At 37.0% G+C, this 19,405-nt stretch overlaps 1 protein-coding gene across 1 annotated transcript; it reads right to left on the reverse strand.

The window, feature by feature from the left end:
- Positions 1-315: 315 nt before the first annotated feature.
- LOC145659619 (choline transporter-like protein 4) lies at positions 316-18,587 on the reverse strand. Its single transcript, XM_081722392.1, has 15 exons — positions 18,539-18,587; positions 16,561-16,630; positions 15,624-15,736; positions 15,242-15,364; positions 14,980-15,079; positions 14,587-14,679; positions 14,281-14,383; positions 13,743-14,002; positions 13,493-13,587; positions 13,303-13,406; positions 12,962-13,035; positions 12,633-12,703; positions 12,423-12,517; positions 12,106-12,190; positions 316-446 (listed from the first exon to the last, which is right to left on the reverse strand). The coding sequence occupies exons 1-15, from the start codon at positions 18,585-18,587 to the stop codon at positions 316-318; spliced, it is 1,566 nt and encodes a 521-aa protein (XP_081578518.1).
- Between the last annotated feature and the right edge of the window lie 818 nt (positions 18,588-19,405).

Raw genomic sequence — 19,405 nt, forward strand, 5'->3', positions numbered from 1 at the left:
TGATGACAACCAGTGACATCACTCGTCAACTTTCTGGAATTTCCAGAGCGACATTTTTGGGGTTTTTCCTTCAATTTACTTCAGTGAACATGTTATTTTAGTTTTAATTTACATGTGCATTTATTGTAGTATCTAAGATAATGTGAACTCTTTAGGGAGGTCTATTAGGTGGTGCTTGGCCTTTAAACCTATGACAACAAAGGAGACATTCTTATTTTTGTGACATGCTTTAAGATCTCGCCTATGGTAACTTTACCCTGGTAGAAGTATTCTATCGACTTTTTCAGCCATCAGCAGTAAGTCGTAGTCAGTGTCTCATTGACAGTCTTTGTGCTGCCTGTACAGGATGAAGCCCAATGACTTGCTAGAAGAGGTGCAGCTGCCTGTCCAACATTTTTCCTTCCGGAGCCCCGTCCTAAGCTCCGCCCCCACACTTCCAGAGGTGGCTGCAGAGCACAGCCAATCCAAGGACAGTTCCAAGTCCAATGTGTGAACAGCACACGCTTACACAGTGCCACTTTCGTACCCGTCCCGTTTGCTTCCATCTGGGATGACCGCAAATATTTAGCCAAATCACTTGAACCACTCTTCATTAAAAACATCAAATATAAAAGACAAATGCTCAGTACTGTCCAGACCCAACAAGTGCCTGACATATTCATTATCTAAAAATCCAGTGGACAAGCAAAAAAATTAGAATGCCAAATCTGAAGTGCCAAAATGTGCCTCTTACCTGCTGTCACATACTGTCAGTATGTATTAGGACCAGAAATCTTGTATACTGTTTGCTTAATTGAATCTCATGTGAAGTCCCTTGTAGCCAAACTAACATTTGGACACAGCAAATTCAACACTAACTGCCCTGATTCTTTTATACGTTTAGATTTTTTAATTATTATTATTATTTTTTTGACATGTTTCAGTTAAAGACATGTTTCATTGAAAGAAAAAAAAATAATGTAGAAAGCAACTACGTTGGAACTACATCTCAAGAATTCGAAGATGTCTACACAAAGTCCTACTCAAATGCTTTACAGTGTTGCCAAATATACACTGCTTTGATTTTCACTGATATTTTGAACATCAGTGACCAAAGGCAGTTACTGTGGGACCAAAATCATACTGTGTACTGTGGCATTTTATGTATGTTGTCCATAATCTGTATTTAATTTTGTTTTGGTGTCAGTTATGGCCAGAGAAATCCAAAACCCAGTTCCTTTCACTGACCTCTGCAGAATACCTCTGTGTGTAAGTCTGGTGAAGAGATGTTGAAATGAGGTGTGGTGTGATACAGATAGTAAATGGAGAATCTAGAAAAGCACAATAGTTGGTTAGGTAGCACATTTTAGCACATTTTTTCTTGTAAATATTGATGAAGTATCACTGGAAAGGTCTTCGAACTGGAACAGAGCCCTAGCATTCCCCAATTCAGTTTCAGTGGTTCAAGGGAACAACCAAGCGGCTCTTGTTATTTAGTGCTACACCTTGTTTACATCTGAAATTTACATCAAGGTTCTTAAACGTGGCTCTCTATTTTGGATTCTGTTCATTTTAGGTGAACTGATCAGAAGGGAAACACCTTTATGCTGGGTAAAATTTTAAAATTGTGTTACATGCTGGAAATTAAAGTTCACATCCATATCCAAGTTGTAAATACAATTCACAAGCTGAAGCCAGCTATATCTTAGTGCACAGTACAACTAGCCACAGTGATATTAACTATTTGAATTCTTTCAAAACAGATGAATATATGGCTTTGTTCTTATAATTCAGTTTCTACCTTATTGTCATTTAAATTAGCCATTGATATTGCTGACAATTTGTTTTTTTTGCAGCATTGTAATTGTTTTATATATATAATGACTATCCATTACAGACCATAAGGTTCCTTTTTTTTGTAAGAAGATACAATTAACGACTGGTAGAGACTGAGGATCAAACTTGTCCAAACAGGATTGTAATATAAGCATTCACATGGGGTTTTGTCACAATGTCCTTCACCATAGTATTTTTGCATTTTTCTTATTGCTGTTTTATGTTACATTAATAAATTATACATATATTTACATTTCTACTGTGAATCTTTTAAAGGTGGGCTGGCCATTGTAATGTCTCGTTTGTTTGGCCTAGGCCAAAAACTATTTTTGTGTTGGTTTTACTCTCATTTAACATTTTCAGCATTGGAAACAAAATGACTTTGTTGCATTTGGTGTTGATATCATTATGGTAGGCTTCAGTGGATGTACTAGTGTATATGTTAACAATTAGATGCACACCACCAGCTGTCCTAAATCTTTGTGTTAAATATTTTACAGTGATACAAATGACCTAGATCCCTTCTAGAGTTCCAGTTATTACTGGCAACTATACCTTTGTCTTTAATTGCAAACCTGTCTTAATTGATTGGTATTAATCCTTATGAGAGAAAATCCAACCAGAAATGAAATATATTGGTTTAAAGTGAAAGTAATGAATGATGTACTGTACATTTTTAGTGCTGAGAACCAGTCTGTATAAACCATTTGAACTGGATATTTTTTCAAGGCATTGTCTTCTGTAAAAATTGCATTATGTGAAAATCAAAATTACTCTAAGCCTGTTCAGAATGGTGCATGTATTGGTCATAACGGGCCATGTGGATGAGCTTATGACTTCATACGTGTGAAAAAAGAAAGGAAAATAGATTTCTGGGATTTTATATTCTTATTGTTTTTTTATGAACTGTTGTATCACATCATAAATGTATTCTATATGTTGTAAACGTTCACATATTTCATATATAAAATAGTATTCAGTTAATAAAGTAAGAACATTTGCATTTAGCTCAGTCATTCTTACTAGTTTGTATACTCTCTATTATACTCAGAAATAAAAAAATAATATCGTAGCATACCATGGAATGTGATCTTTTATGCATAATCAGGAGTTAGCAAAGAACTAAAACTTCTCATATACCCCAAATTTAGGCACAAGCGTACTCCTACTCAGTGTTTGCCAGAACATCCAGTGTGTGTCTGCTGTTTGGTCAAAACCAAATCAGTCCTGATAGAGGCCCCGTCAGCTGTCTTCTGAACATTACAGTAGCGATCAGAATGCTGAGCAGTTTTACAGCAACAAACAAAAAAAGACTAACATAAATGCTTGTTTGGTTTATTTATGAAAAGTATGGAAAAGGATGTGGTCGAAAGCTGTCTTTTTTTTAAGGCTCTTTAGGACTTATTGAGGATTCGCCACAGAGACCCGGACATGTAGTATGGTCTCAGCATGGTGCCCTCATTACGCTCCAGATCCTCCACTAGAGGAGACAAAAACATTACAGTGGAAGTGAAAACAATATAGTCCTGTTGATTGGAAAATATAGTAGCTTAAGACTGAAATGTGAGCTAATATTGTTTTTTAAAATTCTACTCTCTCTGAAGTAAAGGGACTGGACCATGCAAGCTTTCAACTGTGTGCCCAGTGTCATGAACTGGTGGAATGAGTGTATGTGTGTGTGTGTGTGTGTGTGTGTGTGTGTGTGTCTGTGTGTGTGTGTGTGTGAGTGTGTGTGTGGCTTACAGAAGCAGAGAAAAAGGGTGTCCACACACATGCTGTACACACTGAAGAAGCCCTGAGCGATCAAGTAAGCTCCCGCCATCACCGTCTAAAAAACAGCAGTAGTAGATATACACGCTGGGCCGTCAGTACTATAACAGGCACTGCTCTACAGAATAAATGTGTAAATCCTGGTTATTTACAAAGTGACTTTACAGTTGCTGTCATTAAACCCATTTATACAGTGTACTGAATATGCTGATGTTTTGATCTCACACAGAAGCAAGTGTCAGCACTTGAGTTTGTTCTGAGGTTATCCGACAGTGGAGGCAATACATACGATAACGGGCAACCAGTAGTAATGCAGCAGCTGAATCTGGAAATTGTCATCTGGCAGCCTGATTCTCCCAGAGAAGAAGAAAGCCAGCAGACCTTACAGGGAATGTAGAAAACCCCCAGAGTTACCTTTCAAAGTGTGTTGTACCTTTTAAATGTGATGAAGTGTAGTATGGGTAACATACACATGACTTCACACTGTATTTCTCACCCACTAATCCGACCACCAGCACCATGCTGAAAAACAGCAGTGTGTCTGTAACACATTCCAACACCACCACCCTGTGGACAGAGGGACATGGTTAAAGACAGCGTGCTAAACTTGAGCTAGAACAATGAAACACATAAAAATGACTGATCAAAGTAGCCCTTTCTTGGCACTCATATTAAAAATATGTATATAAATTATTTTCACATAAGTATGTACTATTAAATTCCTCCATTTAATATTTTTTATATCAAAATATAATTAGTCAAAATATAACTAGTCAAAATATAATTAGAGATGTCTTGAATTAGCATTATGTCTACTCAAACTGTAATTAGAGATGTCTTGAATTAGCATTATGTCAACTCAAACTGTAATTAACAATATCTTGAATTAGCATTATGTCTACTCAAACTGTAATTAGAGATGTCTTGAATTAGCATTATGTCTACTCAAACTTTATTTAGAGATATCTTGAATTAGTATTATGTCAAATCACTTGAACCACTCTTCATGAAAAACATCAAATATAAAAGAAAAATGCTCAGTTCTGTCCAGACCCAACAAGTGCCTGACATATTCATTATCTAAAAATCCAGTGGACAAGCAAAAAAATTAGAATGCCAAATCTGAAGTGCCAAAATGTGCCTCTTACCTGCTGTCACATACTGTCAGTATGTATTAGCACCAGAAATCTTGTATACTGTTTGCTTAAGATGCTTGGTAACTGAGCACATGCTATTCTTATCTGAGCATGCCAAGTAACTTATTGGTGTGGTAGTTAAGTAATTTAAAAATGTTTTAGCTTCAAACATGTAATGGAAAGTCTGCGCAGCCCTTTGACATGTTAGACAGAGAAATGACAATGATTAATTTGGGAAAATATCAGGAAATATAATTAATATATTACAAAATATAGTAATTTCTATATCCTGAAGTGTGTGGTATCATCTAATTGAATCTCATGTGAAGTCCCTTGTAGCCAAACTAACATTTGGACACAGCAAATTCAACACTAACTGCCCTGATTCTTTCATACGTTTAGTTTTTTTTATTATTATTATTTTTTTTTGACGTTTCAGTTAAAGACATGTTTCAGTGAAAGAAAAAAAAATAATGTAGAGAGCAACTACGTCGGAAGTACATCTCAAGATTTCGAAGCTGTCTACACAAAGTCCTACTCAAATGCTTTACAGTGTTGCCAAATATACACTGCTTTGATTTTCAATGATATTTTGAACAACAGTGACCAAAGGCAGTTACTGTGGGACCAAAATCATACTGTGTACTGTTGCATTTTATGTATGTTGTCCATAATCAGTATTTAATTTTGTTTTGGTGTCAGTTATGGCCAGAGAAATCCAAAACCCAGTTCCTTTCACTGACCTCTGCAGAATACCTCTGTGTGTAAGTCTGGTGAAGAGATGTTGAAATGAGGTTTGGTGTGATCCAGATAGTAAATGGAGAATCTAGAAAAGCACAATAGTTGGTTAGGTAGCACATTTTAGCACATTTTTTCTTGTAAATATTGATGAAGTATCACTGGAAAGGTCTTCACACTGGAACAGAGCCCTAGCATTCCCCAATTCAGTTTCAGTGGTTCAAGGGAACAACCAAGCGGCTCTTGTTATTTAGTGCTACTCCTTGTTTACATCTGAAATTTACATCAAGGTTCTTAAATGTGGCTCTCTATTTTGGATTCTGTTCATTTTAAGTGAACTGATCAGTGGGGAAACACCTTTATGCTGGGTAAAATTTTAAAATTGTGTTACATACTGGAAATTAAAGTTCACATCCATATCCAAGTTAGAAATACAATTCACAAGCTGAAGCTAACTATATCTTAGTGCACAGTATAACTAGCCACAGTGATATTAACTATTTTTAATTCTTTCAAAACAGATGAATATATGGCTTTGTTCTTATAATTCAGTTTCTACCTTATTGTCATATAAAATAGCCATTGATATTGCTGACAATTTCTTTTTTTTTTTTTGCAGCATTGTAATTGCTTTATATATATAATGACTATCCATTACAGACCACAAGGTTCCTTTTTTTTTTATAAGAAGATACAATTAACCACTGGTAGAGACTGAGGATCAAACTTGTCCAAACAGGATTGTAATATTAGCATTCACAAGGTGTTTTGTCACAATGTCCTTCACCATAGTATTTTTGCATTTTTCTCATTGCTGTTTTATGTTACATTAATAAATTAAACATATATTTACATTTCTACTATGAATCTTTTAAAGGGGGGCTGGCCATTGTAATGTCTCGTTTGTTTGGCCTAGGCCAAAAACTATTTTTCTGTTGGTTTTACTCTCATTTAACATTTTCAGCATTGGAAACAAAATGGCTCTGTTGCATTTGGTGTTGATATCATTATGGTAGGCTTTAGTGGATGTACTAGTGTATATGTTAACAAATAGATGCACACCACCAGCTGTCCTAAATATTTGTGTTAAATATTTTACACTGATACAAATGAGCTAGATCCCTTCTAAAGTTCCAGTTATTACTGGCAACTATACCTTTGTCTTTAATTGAAAACCTGTCTTAATTGATTGGTATTAATCCTTATGAGAGAAAATCCAACCAGAAATGAAATATATTGGTTTAAAGTGAAAGTAATGAATGATGTACTGTACATTTTTAGTGCTGAGAACCAGTCTGTATAAATCATTTGAACTGGACATTTTTTCAAGGCATTGTCTTCTATAAAAATTGCATTGTGTGAAAATCAAAATTACTCTAAGCCTTTTCAGAATAGTGCATGTACTGGTCATAACGGGCCATGTGGATAAGTTTATGCCTTCATACGTGTGAAAAAAGAATGGAAAATAGATTTCTGGGATTTTATATTCTTATTGTTTTTTTATCAACTGTTGTATCACATCATAAATGTATTCTATATGTTGTAAACGTTCACATATTTCATATATAAAATAGTATTCAGTTAATAAAGTAAGAACATTTGCATTTAGCTCAGTCATTCTTATTAGTTCGTATACTCTCTATTATACTCAGAAATAAAAAAAATAATATCATAGCATACCATGGAATGTGATCTTTTATGCATAATCAGGAGTTGGCAAAGAACTAAAACTTCTCATATACCCCACATTTAGGCACAAGCTTACTCCTACTCAATGTTTGCCAGAACATCCAGTGTGTGTCTGCTGTTTGGTCAAAACCAAATCAGTCCTGAAAGAGGCCCCGTCAGCTGTCTTCTGAACATTACAGTAGCGATCAGAATGCTGAGCAGTTTTACAGTAACAAACAAAAAAAGACTAACATAAATGCTTGTTTGGTTTATTTATGAAAAGTGTGGAAAAGGATGTGGTCGAAAGCTGTCTTTTTTTAAGGCTCTTTAGGACTTATTGAGGATTCGCCACAGAGACCCGGACATGTAGTATGGTCTCAGCATGGTGCCCTCATTACGCTCCAGATCCTCCACTAGAGGAGACAAAAACATTACAGAGGAAGTGAAAACAATGTAGTCCTGTTGATTGGAATATATAGTAGCTTAAGACTGAAGTGTGAGCTAATAATGTTTTTTTTAATTCTACTCTCTCTGCAGTAAAGGGACTGGACCATGCAAGCTTTCAACTGTGTGTGCCCAGTGTCATGAACTGGTGGAATGAGTGTGTGTGTGTTTGTGTGTGTGTGTGTGTGTGTGTTTGTGTATGTGTGTGTGTGTGTGTGTGTGTGTGTGTGTGTGTGTGTGTGTGTGTGTGTGTGTGTAGCTTACAGAAGCAGAGAAAAAGGCTGTCCACACACATGCTGTACACACTGAAGAAGCCCTGAGCGATCAAGTAAGCTCCCGCCATAACCGTCTAAAAAAACAGCAGTAGTAGATATACACGTTGGGCCGTCAGTACTATAACAGGCACTGCTCTACAGAATAAATGTGTAAATCCTGGTTATTTACAAAGTGACTTTACAATTGCTGTCATTAAATCCTTTGATATCTAAAGAAAGAACCATTTATACAGTGTACTGAATATGCTGATGTTTTGATCTCACACAGAAGCAAGTGTCAGCACTTGAGTTTGTTCTGAGGTTATCCGACAGTGGAGGCAATACATACGATAACGGGCAACCAGTAGTAATGCAGCAGCTGAATCTGGAAATTGTCATCTGGCAGCCTGATTCTCCCAGAGAAGAAGAAGAAAGCCAGCAGACCTTACAGGGAATGTAGAAAACCCCCAGAGTTACCTTTCAAAGTGTGTTGTACCTTTTAAATGTGATGAAGTGTAGTATGGGTAACATACACATGACTTCACACTGTATTTCTCACCCACTAATCCGACCACCAGCACCATGCTGAAAAACAGCAGTGTGTCTGTAACACATTCCAACACCACCACCCTGTGGACAGAGGGGCATGGTCAAAGACAGCGTGCTAAACTTGAGCTAGAACAATGAAACACATAAAAATGACTGATCAAAGTAGCCCTTTCTTGGCACTCATATTAAAAAATATGTATACAAATTATTTTCACATAAGTATGTACTATTAAATTCCTCCACTTAATATTTTTTAAATCAAAATATAATTGTCAAAATATAACTAGTCAAAATATAATTAGAGATGTCTTGAATTAGCATTATGTCTACTCAAACTAATTAGAGATGTCTTGAATTAGCATTATGTCTACTCAAACTGTAATTAACAATATCTTGAATTAGCATTATGTCTACTCAAACTGTAATTAGAGATGTCTTGAATTAGCATTATGTCTACTCAAACTGTATTTAGAGATATCTTGAATTAGCATTATGTCAAATCACTTGAACCACTCTTCATGAAAAACATCAAATATAAAAGAAAAATGCTCAGTTCTGTCCAGACCCAACAAGTGCCTGACATATTCATTATCTAAAAATCCAGTGGACAAGCAAAAAAATTAGAATGCCAAATCTGAAGTGCCAAAATGTGCCTCTTACCTGCTGTCACATACTGTCAGTATGTATTAGCACCAGAAATCTTGTATACTGTTTGCTTAAGATGCTTGGTAACTGAGCACATGCTATTCTTATCTGAGCATGCCAAGTAACTTATTGGTATGGTAGTTAAGTAATTTAAAAATGTTTTAGCTTCAAACATGTAATGGAAAGTCTGCGCAGGCCTTTGACATGTTACACAGAGAAATGACAATGATTAATTTGGGAAAATATCAGGAAATATAATTAATATATTACAAAATATAGTAATTTCTATATCCTGAAGTGTGTGGTATCATCTAATTGAATCTCATGTGCAGTCCCTTGTAGCCAAACTAACATTTGGACACAGCAAATTCAACACTAACTGACCTGATTCTTTCATACGTTTAGTTTTTTTCATTATTATTATTATTTTTTTTGACGTTTCAGTTAAAGACATGTTTCAGTGAAAGAAACAAAAATAATGTAGAGAGCAACTACGTCGGAAGTACATCTCAAGATTTCGAAGCTGTCTACACAAAGTCCTACTCAAATGCTTTACAGTGTTACCAGATATACACTGCTTTGATTTTCAATGATATTTTGAACAACAGTGACCAAAGGCAGTTACTGTGGGACCAAAATCATACTGTGTACTGTGGCATTTTATGTATGTTGTCCATAATCAGTATTTAATTTTGTTTTGGTGTCAGTTATGGCCAGAGAAATCCAAAACCCAGTTCCTTTCACTGACCTCTGCAGAATACCTCTGTGTGTAAGTCTGGTGAAGAGATGTTGAAATGAGGTGTGGTGTGATCCAGATAGTAAATGGAGAATCTAGAAAAGCACAATAGTTGGTTAGGTAGCACATTTTAGCACATTTTTTTTTGTAAATATTGATGAAGTATCACTGGAAAGGTCTTCACACTGGAACAGAGCCCTAGCATTCCCCAATTCAGTTTCAGTGGTTCAAGGGAACAACCAAGCGGCTCTTGTTATTTAGTGCTACACCTTGTTTACATCTGAAATTTACATCAAGGTTCTTAAACGTGGCTCTCTATTTTGGATTCTGTTCATTTTAGGTGAACTGATCAGAAGGGAAACACCTTTATGCTGAGTAAAATTTTAAAATTGTGTTACATGCTGGAAATTAAAGTTCACATCCATATACAAGTTATAAATACAATTCACAAGCTGAAGCTAACTATATCTTAGTGCACAGTATAACTAGCCACAGTGATATTAACTATTTTAATTCTTTCAAAACAGATGAATATATGGCTTTGTTCTTATAATTCAGTTTCTACCTTATTGTCATTTAAAATAACCATTGATATTGCTGACAATTTGTTTTTTTTTTGCAGCATTGTAATTGTTTTTTATATATAATGACTATCAATTACAGACCACAAGGTTCCTTTTTTTTTGAATAAGAAGATACAATTAACCACTGGTAGAGACTGAGGATCAAACTTGTCCAAACAGGATTGTAATATTAGCATTCACAAGGTGTTTTGTCACAATGTCCTTCACCATAGTATTTTTGCATTTTTCTCATTGCTGTTTTATGTTACATTAATAAATTAAACATATATTTACATTTCTACTATGAATCTTTTAAAGGTGGGCTGGCCATTGTAATGTCTCGTTTGTTTGGCCTAGGCCAAAAACTATTTTTCTGTTGGTTTCACTCTCATTTAACATTTTCAGCATTGGAAACAAAATTACTTTGTTGCATTTGGTGTTGATATCATTATGGTAGGCTTTAGTGGATGTACTAGTGTAAATGTTAACAAATAGATGCACACCACCAGCTGTCCTAAATCTGTGTTAAATATTTTACAGTGATACAAATGAGCTAGATCCCTTCTAAAGTTCCAGTTATTACTGGCAACTATACCTTTGTCTTTAATTGAAAACCTGTCTTAATTAATTGGTATTAATCCTTATGAGAGAAAATCCAACCAGAAATGAAATATATTGGTTTAAAGTGAAAGTAATGAATGATGTACTGTACATTTTTAGTGCTGAGAACCAGTCTGTATAAACCATTTGAACTGGACATTTTTTCAAGGCATTGTCTTCTGTAAAAATTGCATTGTGTGAAAATCAAAATTACTCTAAGCCTGTTCAGAATAGTGCATGTATTGGTCATAACGGGCCATGTGGATAAGCTTATGACTTCATACGTGTGAAAAAAGAAAGGAAAACAGATTTCTGGGATTTTATATTCTTATTGTTTTTTTATGAACTGTTGTATCACATCATAAATGTATTCTATATGTTGTAAACGTTCACATATTTCATATATAAAATAGTATTCAGTTAATAAAGTAAGAACATTTGCATTTAGCTCAGTCATTCTTACTAGTTTGTATACTCTCTATTATACTCTGAAATAAAAAAATAATATCGTAGCATACCATGGAATGTGATCTTTTATGCATAATCAGGAGTTGGCAAAGAACTAAAACTTCTCATATACCCCAAATTTAGGCACAAGCGTCCTCCTACTCAGTGTTTGCCAGAACATCCAGTGTGTGTCTGCTGTTTGGTCAAAACCAAATCAGTCCTGATAGAGGCCCCGTCAGCTGTCTTCTGAACATTACAGTAGCGATCAGAATGCTGAGCAGTTTTACAGCAACAAACAAAAAAAGACTAACATAAATGCTTGTTTGGTTTATTTATGAAAAGTATGGAAAAGGATGTGGTCGAAAGCTGTCTTTTTTTTAAGGCTCTTTAGGACTTATTGAGGATTCGCCACAGAGACCCGGACATGTAGTATGGTCTCAGCATGGTGCCCTCATTACGCTCCAGATCCTCCACTAGAGGAGACAAAAACATTACAGTGGAAGTGAAAACAATGTAGTCCTGTTGATTGGAATATATAGTAGCTTAAGACTGAAATGTGAGCTAATAATGTTTTTTAAAATTCTACTCTCTCTGAAGTAAAGGGACTGGACCATGCAAGCTTTCAACTGTGTGCCCAGTGTCATGAACTGGTGGAATGAGTGTATGTGTGTGTGTGTGTGTGTGTGTGTGTGTGTGTGTGTGTGTGTGTGTGTGTGTGTGTGAGTGTGTGTGTGGCTTACAGAAGCAGAGAACAAGGGTGTCCACACACATGCTGTACACACTGAAGAAGCCCTGAGCGATCAAGTAAGCTCCTGCCATCACCGTCTAAAAAAACAGCAGTAGTAGATATACACGTTGGGCCGTCAGTACTATAACAGGCACTGCTCTACAGAATAAATGTGTAAATCCTGGTTATTTATAAAGTGACTTTACAGTTGCTGTCATTAAACCCATTTATACAGTGTACTGAATATGCTGATGTTTTGATCTCACACAGAAGCAAGTGTCAGCACTTGAGTTTGTTCTGAGGTTATCCGACAGTGGAGGCAATACATACGATAACGGGCAACCAGTAGTAATGCAGCAGCTGAATCTGGAAATTGTCATCTGGCAGCCTGATTCTCCCAGAGAAGAAGAAGAAAGCCAGCAGACCTTACAGGGAATGTAGAAAACCCCCAGAGTTACCTTTTAAAGTGTGTTGTACCTTTTAAATGTGATGAAGTGTAGTATGGGTAACATACACATGACTTCACACTGTATTTCTCACCCACTAATCCGACCACCAGCACCTTGCCGGAAAACAGCAGTGTGTCTGTAACACAGTCCAACACCACCACCCTGTGGACAGAGGGACATGGTCAAGGACAGCGTGTTAAACTTGAGCTAGAACAATTGGTACTCATATTAAAAATATGTATACAAATTATTTTCACATGAGTATGTACTGATAAATTCCTCCAGTTAATATTTTTGCCTTCAAAACAAGGAAATGGAAGTAATTTGTTCCACAACAGCAACATTAAATCATTCACATTCACACACAACCCCATACGTTCAATAATATGTACGAAACATCTCCTCTGTCTGAGGACTTACCGGTTAATATTTCTCCTCAAGAGCATATAAGCATTCTTGCCAGACACATGGAAATTGTTTCCATGTATAGCAATCTGTATATTATCAACCACAAACAGCATGTTGAGTCAGATTGTACACTCCGTAAATTTCACTAGTCATATGGACACAATTACATACTTTGATGCTATTACCACAAAGTGAAAAAAAAACCATATCATACTAATATACACCATACAGTTTTTCATTTAGTTTTTATCTAATACTCATACTAACGCTAGACAACCGATCACTGAAGACACATAAAAACAGTTATTTCAGCATCGATCATTTTTTTGTGTGCAGCTGGATATGAGACACACCATGATATAGGTGTTTCTGTGGAAGAACTTGAGGAATTTATCCAGGAACCAAAAGCAGCATTTGAGGGACATCATCACAAACTGACAACAGAAATTCCGGCAGTCTGTGGAGTAGACAATTGTGTCACATTACAGTTACAGACAGGAGAAAGCAGGACTAAGGTCATGAAGGTTTTATATATATTGTTACCTCTGAACCTATGGTCAAGATATTCCAGTAACATCCGAGGGACCTGGAATATGGTAAGGATGACAGCACCCAATGCTAAAGAGCCGACATGACACCTTGAAAAAAAGCAGTTTAGTAGACTTTAGAGGTGGGGAGCAGTTAGGACTCTGTACTAGGTTAGTAGTCACCAAACCAAGGGAATGTACTTTCGGGTGTGGCTGATATCAAAGCAATCGGAGCGGAGCAGGGATGAAACACGAGTGCTATGTACCCTAGTGTCCGGATGAAGGCTTGTAAGAGAGGGTACGGGGGAATGTCTGCTGGTTTACTGAAGGCCCAGTAGAAGGATGCGAAGGTACCGGCTAGTGTACACTGGCCCAGGGCGATGATGAAGTTCACGCACCAGAGGAAAGCCAGCAAATTATAGATCTGCAGGTAGGGTGCGATCCTTGAGAACAAGTCCGTGTCATCGTATTTAAAAAACACACAGCGCACAGATGGACAATCAGGATGGAGAGAAGCACTGAATTCCTGAAAAGAAACAAGAAGAAGACAACAACAACAGTATAAATAAAAGGAAAGAGATGTGAAATGAATCATTACCAGGCTATTGGAACATGTCAGTAATCTGAATGCATCTAAAATAAGTCATTGTGAAGTATGAATATCATATGAATATCATATACATTCACCATATTATGTCTGTATGAAGCTGCAAATAGCAAAATGTGAATGTTATACTATATATTTGAAAGGGAACAATATTACAGTTTGGGTTTATAGTGTGTGGGTGTATGTAGGCGACTGACCTTGGGAATGCAAATCTCTGAGCCTGTGATAGAACTACAGTTGGCTATGGAGGAGTTGAGAGCAGCGACATGGTATACAGGAGCACCTGATGTGGCCAAATACCTGAGGGCAGTAATGGTCAAGGACACAGCCTAACACACACACTCTACACACAAAATACTGACACAAGCACATTTTCAACAACAAACTACCAATACAATCCAAGCTACAGCACTAATTCAGTGGCGAGGACAGATATACAGTTACTGCCTTGCTTTGTTAGCAGGAAGTGAAGGTAGGTGAGAAGAGGAAGTGGCAGAGGATACAGGCTAGTGATTCCCCAGTAGGCCATGCTTATCACCACCAGCAGGAACGTCACCAAGGGGTAAGCCAGTGTGGTCGTCACACAACTCACCGCCCTACACACAGCACAGAGCACAAAAGGCCTCATGTAGCCTTAAGAGCACAAGAGAGCCTTTATACAGGCTGCCCCCGCGAAGTGGCTTTATATGAGTAATAATGTAGGAATGCCGAGTGCACTGATTTAAAGAAAAATGTTAATGGGTTTCTTGTATCCAAGGTGATTTTCTGTTTATAAACAACAGCAACAACAACAAAAACAAGAAGGACATAGCAGATGGCTGACATTTGTTTAAAGAAATGCTGGCAATGGATATATTTACTACCGCCTATGTGTCTGAAGGCCTAAAAAGCTCTACCTGTTGGACTCTTTGATCAGTGCCAATGCAACAGATATTCTCCTCCCCCGATGTGTCAGGAAGAGTAAAATTACGAATTCCAAAAGACACAGGCTCACCACTGCCACATAAACACAAACACACAAAAATCATTCACATACAGCAACAGTATAAACCAAAGCCATGCATCCATTCTTAGAAAAATTCCTTTCTTTACAACATGTTTGTTTCTACTTTATATACTGTCAATACATGTCTTGTGAGAAAATCTGATAGCCCTTACAGAAGAACAGCCACGTCTCTTTCACTTGAAGGTAGACAGAGAATTCTGAATTATAAGTAATGTCACCGAGGGTGAGTTTGGAGTGTCTGTAGTGGTTATATTCCCGGTAACAGTAGTAGATACCTGAGAAAGACAGAGTAGACAGCTTACATCCTCATTCACTAATCTAACCCCCTGCAATTTGTCTTTAAAATTAAGGGTCCCATGCAGAGTTCATACACTATAGGGCAGCAAATCAGTGCCAGTCATAGAACCATCCACAGTAATTTGGTATTTTCCTTGTTTCAGTGCAGCAGGAGACCATTCATGAAGGGCTTAATTATTACCCAGTGAGCTGGTCGCTAATGGCAGGTATGTTAAAACATGTATTGTACAGGCTTACCATACGCTGCAGCTACGAGCACTCCCACGATGAGAGCCAACAGTAGCACGAACATCAGATATCTCATAAGCAGGAGGAACATGAGGCTAACAACCATAGCAACCACCAGACCTCTGAGAGAGAGAGAGAGAGAGAGAGAGAGAGAGAGAGAGAGAGAGAGAGAAAAATATTTACTTAAAATGCATACAGAAAGTTTCAAATTTGTTGTGTATTACTCATCTTAAAATTGATTTAACTATTTTTCCTCATCAATCTAGATAAAATACTCCTCAACAAGAAAACAAACATTGGTTTTTATAATGTTTTGTACATTTATTTAAAATAAAAGTCTGAAATACTGCATTAACATACATATTGAGGTCTGTTGTTAAGACACTTTTTATTGAGCTCTGTTGAATCCTACTTCTATCAATGGTCCCTGTAATTTTTTTTAAACTTCATTAGGGTTCACCTGTGCTTCACTGAATTGACTGAACATAATCAGGGAAGGCAGAAATCTGTCTGTTTATGGACTCACAGTTCATAGTGTCTGAGTGAAAGCCAAGTCATGAAGTTCAGAGAATTGTGTCAAGAATTGTGTCAAGACACAGATCAGGGGAAGGTTACAAGAAATATTCTGCAGCTTGGAAACTGCCCAAGATCACAGTAGCTTCCATCATTCTCCAATAGAAGAAGTTTGAAACCACAAACAGTCTCCCTAGATCTCGCTGGCCAGTATTATATGTAGTATTGTATTGCATATAGTATTGTATTCTATGCAGATTGATGAAGGAAAATCAACTGAAATCTTTCTGTATATATATATATATACACACACACACACACACACACACACACACACACACACACACACACACACACACACAGAGACACACACACACACACACACACTATACAATGTCTGGGTGTAATACAATCTTGTATAAAACTAACTTACATTAATATCCAATACCATGATGTAGCAAAATCCTCAAAAATCCGTAACCCCACTGACTTAAAGTTGAATCCTGAAACAAGAGAGCTGCAAGCAAAAAATACTGGTCAGCAAAAGCAGCTTATAGATCAACACCAACCATCCATGCATATGTGTGTGTGAGTGTGTGTGAAGGATTACTCCATAGCACTCTTTATGTGCTTGACTGTTTCATCTACGGAAGCGAATCCAGGGAGAGAGAAGTCTGGAGGAACGTCCTGTAGTTCAAAGCTAGGCAGGCATTTCCCTAGTGCTGAGGGGAGAGAGACACAGAGAAACAGAAAAATAATATGACTTTAAAAATGAAACCTACTGACTTATGATGGCGGTAAATGCACAGTCCTGGTGGTTTGGTTATGTTTTAGTGCATAGCATAGTCAAACTGTTACAAAACAGGATGGACAAATAGACAGGTAGTTGTAAAGGTAATCCTGCTGTCTGTACCTGGTTTACTTGGGGTGTAGAAATACGGACAAAGCTCTTGATTGAGGATGTCTTGAACACTCTGTAGTAGAAATGCATGTGAAAATCTCATTAACATACTGAATCCTATGTATGTGTGATTGGCTTAACCAATGAATTAATTCCATCTACTTGGAACAAAGGGTTGCATATTGCAAAGACTTCTGATATGACAGATTCTGTTCTGTCAAGGGGGTGGTGAGGATTTATTTGCCAGCGATAAAGTTGGTTACATTGCTCATTTGCAGTGTGAGGTTTTACCATTGTGGTTTGGGCAAGGTCAAGTCTAGGATCACAATACTGCTGCTGAAAGAAGTCTTTAGGTAGGGCATCTGGGGCATACGCCTCTGGGGGCAACTTCCAGAACTCCGAAGGGCATTTTTTAACACAGACCTGCAAGCCAATGCACAAACACACAGAGTGAAGGAGATCTTATTTGAGCAGCTAAACACAGTGTTGCTTTTCATATTTATATCTACACTTCATTGTTCATTGCATGATACAGAAAAAGGCTCCTAAGCCAAGCAACAAAAAGATACCCAAGCCCCCAGACTTACAAACTTGCATTCACATACTACATAATAAACTGTTTTGTAATAAATGAGTCTCATGTGCAGATTTCTAATAGGCTACATTCAAACGTGTTCAGCCTCTGTACAATTTCAACAGGAAATCTTTGTGGAAATCTCACTTGAGTGGTTGGACACTGGAGACCCTCTAGAGTGGCATCCATTTCTGTGGTTGCTCTGGCACACTTCAGAACGTCAAAGTAGAGGACATTTGGTTTGTCACTGAAACACAAGAGGATGCTGGAAACAAATGCAGCTTGACACATGAATATTAGCCAATTAAAGAAACAATTTTTATTCAGTTTTTTGAGCATGTGTATCAGGCTTCAGTGGTGTAGTCACACCATTACTCCCCTAAATGTTCTTTCTTCTAGGGTGAGTTTGATTGGGGTAAACAATAAACTCCGTAGTGTTGTGACACTCCTAGACCTGAGTTTGGACCCTTTGTTTTAGAGGCAATCATTAAACATGTGTGATTTGATTGGGTCCACTTGTTGCTGTGAATTGCCAATCATGAAAATATTTAACCTAAAATCTAACCCATCTTGCACTGTTGCTCTTTAATGTATCCACATGATTTGAACCTGCACAGCTCCACTGTAATGCTAGTTCTACTCATTTGAGAGAATATTGACAGTGTTCCTTACATACTGAGTGTGCTGTTTTGGTATTCCTGTGAAGACATAAATACTAATCCAGTATGTGAGGGACTTACAAATTGACTCCAGATCCACAGAACATCCCAGTGGAATTCCGGGGCAACAGGACATGACGAGGGTCTCCATACAACAAAGCTGTGTTACAACCTCTGTTAGAAGGATATCTCACAAGCCATACATGTGTAAAAGACCTTTCTTATAAGCCCAGAATAATCATTTTTCCATGAAAGTGTAGTTGGAAATGTTTCTTACCCAGGATGCCAATAAGCATATAGCTGACAATGGCAGCCACAAAAGCCATACAGCAGATAATGTCTGTACAACTCCTGAAGAAAAACAAGAAGTATTGCTACACACTTGTATCATTTCAATTATGTAATAAAGTTATTTAGCTAAGTCAAATGACTTTCAAATAAGTTTTAGTAGATCTATGGCCTTCATATATTTCTTGTATAGAGCTAATAACAGACATTCTGTGATCCATGATGTGTGTGCTTTAAATAGTTTACTAAAGTCAACTGATATGAAGGAGTAAATGGGAGGAACATTGAGAGATTTAAGGACTCACCTCTTGCTAACTGGTCCCCTGAAAAAAGGCTCATATGGGAAAGGTTCCCCTGAGAACATAGAATATAATGAGTTTAAACCTATGAAAAACATACATTCAGTCAGGTGTGTCTGAACTTTTGACTGGTACTCTATATTTTGTCTAACACATTTTATATACAGTTACATATTTTTATGACACCTTCTGTACACATATGCTTTTGATCTGATACATAGTTACAGATCGTACACTACATGAATGTTTTTAATATGAAATAGACCTAGCAAGTATGTAAGAGCTATTATAATTTTAACATGAAATGTACATGATAGTTTTGTACAATGTTTATTTGTTAACCATTGCATATGGCGTATGGGTTTCTCATAAAATCTTTGGCATATGGATGGATATATCTGAAAAAACAAACAAACAAACAAAAAAAAAACACCTCACCATTATAATGCGGTTTCCTGACCATCGTACTCTTCCTCCTTGCACTTTCGATCACACAGAGTCCGCAATGTGTAATGTTACAGTAAAAAATATTCTTACATATGATACTCTGTTCTTAT

This window comes from Electrophorus electricus, chromosome 1 (genome assembly GCF_041902795.1).
Source record: "Electrophorus electricus isolate QZ-2024a chromosome 1, ASM4190279v1, whole genome shotgun sequence".
NCBI lineage: Eukaryota > Metazoa > Chordata > Actinopteri > Gymnotiformes > Gymnotidae > Electrophorus > Electrophorus electricus.

What these genes read in the sequence shown, in the direction of transcription:
- LOC145659619 (XM_081722392.1), bottom strand. Translation starts at nt 18,587, where the DNA reads ATGGCTTTTGTGGCTGCCATTGTCAGCTATATGCTTATTGGCATCCTG. An exon ending in AGAGACGTGGCTGTTCTTCT is followed by an intron (nt 15,080 to 15,241) that starts GTAAGGGCTATC and finishes TTTATGTGGCAG; the next exon opens with TGGTGAGCCTGTGTCTTTTG. An exon ending in GCCTTCATCCGGACACTAGG is followed by an intron (nt 13,588 to 13,742) that starts GTACATAGCACT and finishes CTTTTTTTCAAG; the next exon opens with GTGTCATGTCGGCTCTTTAG.